Genomic DNA, 5,000 nt, shown 5'->3' with positions numbered 1-5,000 from the left:
TAGTAAGTATTATGTGTGCTTTGTTTTCAAAACTGTCAAATAAACTAAACCCCTCGCCCCCCAAAAAACCCCAAAACATTCTGCAATTTTACCACAGTAAAAACTATGTTGAAATGCGACTGAGGCAATGAGGGTTCCATTGAAACAACAGCTCAATATCCATTATCCCCAGCCAGCCAAGTTCACTAACACATCTCAAGACTTAACCCTTGTGCCAAATCGCCCAATAGGGGAATTTAACCCATATGTGGATGTTAACTGTAGCTACTGTACTGTGTAGCGTACAAGGTAAACAAGTTGCAGTGATAAATGTTTGCCTCCCAGACAGGGCCAGGGGGTTTGATTGACAGGTTGGCCACAAAGCAGTAATGACTCGTCCTACACAGAACTCGTGTCATCTGACATTCCGGCCGGAGGAGACGCAGACTCACGGTGGTTGAGATAGAATCGGAATACCGGGATGACCACGTGGCCTTTCCCGGTGTTGCTGGCCACTTCCTCCTCGTGGTCCAGGATGGAGAGCTGGATGCAAACGTCAGGCTTGGACGTCTGGAACTGGACTGTGCTGACATGGTCCGCTGTCACCTTCACGGAATACCTGCCCGGAATATCCGGAATATCGGGAATGTGATAGGCACAACAGAGAGGGAAGGAAATGCATGATGCAAAGCAAAGCAAATTTCATGATGATCATGATGCAATACAGAATAAGTGATCAGGAATTCCTGATTAAATCAGGGGAAATCAATGTGGGAAGTCAATGTGGATTATAGGACAACTACTATTCAACCAAACTTTGGGTTTAAGTGAGTCGGAGTTATGATATTCCTCCATCTTGCCTGCAGATCAGGTTCTTGTCATGGGGAATGTAGTAATCTCGGAATTCCTTCACAGAAAAGTTGTTGAGTGGAGCCTCTCGTGCGAGCTCGGGAAGGGGATCGCGGGAACCAATCAGACGCATCCTCCACTTCGTCCCCACGAGGGGCGTGTCCGGAATGTGGGCCTCGGCAACAAAGGTGTAACCATGCTACAATGGGGCAACACGAAAGGACAGTCAGACACACAAACACAGACACACACATGCGACACACACACACACACATAGTGCCTACTCACCTCATCCTATTGACACATTGTAAATCAATGTATGTGTGTGTGTGTGTTTGTGTATGTGTTCGTGTATGTGTGTGTGTGTGTGTGTGTGTGTGTGTGTGACCTGGTTGTGTTTGTAGATGTGAGGCTGTACTCTCTGGAAGACCCTGGGCAGCTCCTCTCCCGTGTCATTGTCGATGACGTGGAGCAGACAGGAGGGGACCGGGGAGTAGACCTTGGCTACAACCAGCATGTCCTTAGGCACCATGAACACCTCCCTGGACCACACAGACAACACACACACACACACACACACACGTTAGAACACAACATGACACATACACAGTCACTGCAACAGCCACAACATTACATTATGTAATGGCTTGGGACCATAAACTGGAGTGTGCAGATACTGAGTCAGTTGACATAATGTATTTCATTAGCACTGTTGAACTGCACTGCTTTAAAGACTAATTTAAATGTTCTGGTGTATGATATAAACTGATCTTGTAAGCCTACAGTGCCAAACACAACCCACAGACAATATGGACAAATATACATGGGTATATATCCTTTAGTTGTCATGAACAGTATGAGATTGGGTGCTAGCGGAGTGTGAAGGTCCCTGGCTCTGAGCCTCTCCAGTACCTGAAGACCAGTATCCAGGTGTTGGTCAGTTCAGGGAGGGTGACGGAGTAGTCGGTGAAGGTGATCCTGGTCCACTCGTCCTCCTGACACGGGTACAGCTCAGCTGTCTTCTCAGCCCGGCTAAACATGTACCTGAGACAGCAGAGGTGGGGGGGCAGGTTGAACACAACACTGACAACTGGCCAATGAATGGGTGGATGGATGGATGGATGGATGGATGGATGGATGGATGGATGGATGGATGGCCTTTAATAAGCACAACAATGACGACAGACCAAATCGCTAAAAGCCTAGTGACAGCAATGAACTCACAGGGCTAACTCAAGCTTTTGTGGTCACCTACAAAAACAAGAATAATGGATGACGCTAGACCATCTGGAGTTCTTAAGCAATAGGGATGAATCCCTTCGTTGGTGCAGAGAGAAAAGAGGAACGCCATAACCACCAACACTCCCAGCCACTGTTTAGAACACACACACAGCGACAGTATAGTTGCCTGTTCCCTGTGGAAGGTGACCAGAGGACACGAGGCAGGGAGGCTGTGGGTAAGAGCTACAAGGTGTGGACACACACCATGGGACGGTGTTTATTGATTTGTCTCAGGGTGACCCGGTGCCTTCAGACGGTGCTGCGTTTGTTTCTCCTCTCAGGACAGGAGCATGTTGGGGCTGAAAGGACTGGTGAGAAAAGCTAAGCTTGGAGGTAAACTATGCATAGAGAGAGAGGGTTCAAAGACAGAATCTGTTTGGCAAAAAGAAAAAAAAAAAAAGGTCAAATGATGATTAAGGGTCAAAAATACCTGTGGAAGGGATTGAATTTGAACTAAATAATGCAAGAAACATCAATAGATAGTTATTTTATATTCACAATGCAGTCAAGGTTATTGCCATAATAAGCAGACAACGCAGTAAATACACATATTCCTTTTAGATTCTGTCTGGCCCGAGCTCTGGCGATGAGGAATTTGGGGCTTCTTAAACTTAACAAGCATATGAATACATAATGCATAATAACATGGTTTATTGGGCGTGATCTGGCCCTTGTTTTTGAAGCATGTCTCTGGTCTGTGGTGCAGAGAGAGGGAACACTTCACAGCTCTGACTGACTGCACTAGAGGCTTCCATTGATCAGAGAGATCTGAGTCACAAATGCTACACACACACACACACCACACAAAACACACACACACCACACAAAACACACACACCACACAAAACACACACACACCACACACACACACCACACACACACCACACACACACAACACAAACACACCCGACTCCCGCAGGCACCAGGTCATTCAGCAGACGCCGCCAGTCGATTGGAGCAGAGAGAGGATAAACAGCAGATGGTACCACCGGGAGAGAGGACGGAACACAATGTGGAAAAATACTCCCAGCCTCGGCCCGTAAGACTGGCTGAGGAAGGGAACAGATTTTGGGCATGCATGGAAAGAGGCTAAATGAATTGCCTCCATGCCATGCAATGCACATGGGTTGGCACAGTATAGACACAGTGTGCCAGAATCATAAAGCACTGTATGCCTCTGATGTTTTCAGATTTTTTTTTTTAATGGGATGTGTCATGTTCTAGTATGTCGTGTGTGTGTGTGTGTGTGTGTGTGTGTGTGTGTGTGTGTGTGTGTGTGTGTGTGTGTGTGTGTGTGTGTGTGTGTGTGTGTGTGTGTGTTGTGTGTGTGTGTGTGTGTGTTGCTGCCGGATTAGCAATTTACCTCAATAAAGACACAGCATGTTTCTCTGGATTGGATTCCACGCTGGCCCACATCTCCAGAAGGGTCTTTGAGGCACTGAGATTCTCCTTTGTGCCTAAAAGAAACACACACACACACACACACACACACACACACACACACACACATACACACAGACAGACACACACACACAAAAGCTACATTATCGGCAAGGCGGGAAGCAAGCCAACCCAGAGGTTCACTCACAGTATGACACTCAACCTCAACTCATTTGTGTCTCAGGGTGCAAATTCTGACAGCGGTCCTCCTAAGTGGGTGAGAGTGAAAAGGGATGATACTACAATACGTTCTACGTACAGTAGGTGCCCTAATATACTCTAGGGCGGTATGGTAAATGACCTGAGATCGAGGTGAATGAGATTGAACACACTGTTACACTAAAGCATGGTTGGGCAAAATAGCCAACAAGCCACGAGAATGTTCTGGGATTGTCTGCTGAGGTACTTATGCGTTGTGACTGAAACAGAAGAAGCCACTCAAGAACAGCTCTCAGTGAAATGAATATGTGAGGAGGGAGAGAGAGAGAGAGGAAGAGAGGAAGAGAGGAGGGAGGAGGGGAGGAATACTATAGGAGGTTGGAAAAGGAGAGGAGAAAGATAGGAGAGAAGATTAGATGGAGATGGGGGGGGTGATAAAGAAACTCTGTAGGAGGGAGAAGTAGCTCCCAAAAAGGTAGATAGGAGAGAAAGAGATAGAGGAGAAGAAGAGAAGAGAAAAAATGAGGAAAGAGCAGGAGGAGGAGAGGAGGGAGTGTGAGGAGAGATGGGAGATGGAGAAAGAGGAGTTGGTGATGTTGGTGAACGTACTTATGCTTTGTGAGTGAAACGGAAGACCCTTTCATTCGTGTAGTCTTTGTGTGGTACAAGTGAGACATGCATACAATGCAACATCAAGCACAAACACATATTTTTTCAGAGAACAGCGGTCACATTTTCAATGAACTGCCTAATGTACATATACAGGTGATGGATTTGGGCATGCTAGCTTGACCTGATGTCATAATGGATGATGTCATAAAGGGGTTGCCAAGGGGAGAGAGTCTTGGTGGGAGAACATTCTGGAAGACAGGTCGTTGCACACAGACAGCGCATTGGTAAGCATCTCTCTCATATTGTCCAAAAATGACAGATATATAGATACAATTTAGCCAAGTAGGCCTACATGTACAGCATATATTTCTGAACGATTTCTTTAGTTGAAATATTTCAATGGATAATTAGGTAGTACATTTCTCTCATCTCATCTGATTTGAAGTACAGTCATCCGGATTGGTTTTTGAGTTCTGATTTATTTTATTTATCAAATACGTCAGAAAGCGTAAGCTACGGTCCTTTACACTGTTTGAGGAATCCTCAACTTTTGACTACGTCGGCAAGTTGCCGACCAATTGTCGTTGTTTGGATACGTGTTTGTGTAGAGTTGTCTCAAACTATTTGTGAGGCACCAGAAAAAGCATGATTGATACTATATGTACTGCACAGTATGCCAG

At 45.9% G+C, this 5,000-nt stretch overlaps 1 protein-coding gene across 1 annotated transcript in view; it reads right to left on the bottom strand.

The window, feature by feature from the left end:
- The window catches only part of adgb (androglobin), a gene marked incomplete at its 5' end in the record, with an annotated part of 40,341 nt that overhangs the window by 14,453 nt on the left and 20,888 nt on the right, over positions 1–5,000 (bottom strand). Inside the window, 5 exons of the mRNA XM_083688790.1 lie at positions 457–598; positions 840–1,027; positions 1,217–1,370; positions 1,741–1,872; positions 3,473–3,571. Coding sequence (XP_083544916.1) covers positions 457–598; positions 840–1,027; positions 1,217–1,370; positions 1,741–1,872; positions 3,473–3,571 — 715 coding nt within the window. The remainder of the gene's footprint in view (positions 1–456; positions 599–839; positions 1,028–1,216; positions 1,371–1,740; positions 1,873–3,472; positions 3,572–5,000) is intronic.

This window comes from Argentina silus, assembly GCF_951799395.1.
Source record: "Argentina silus genome assembly, chromosome: 17".
Taxonomy (NCBI): domain Eukaryota; kingdom Metazoa; phylum Chordata; class Actinopteri; order Argentiniformes; family Argentinidae; genus Argentina; species Argentina silus.
This window is presented reverse-complemented; position numbering and strand designations above follow the sequence as displayed.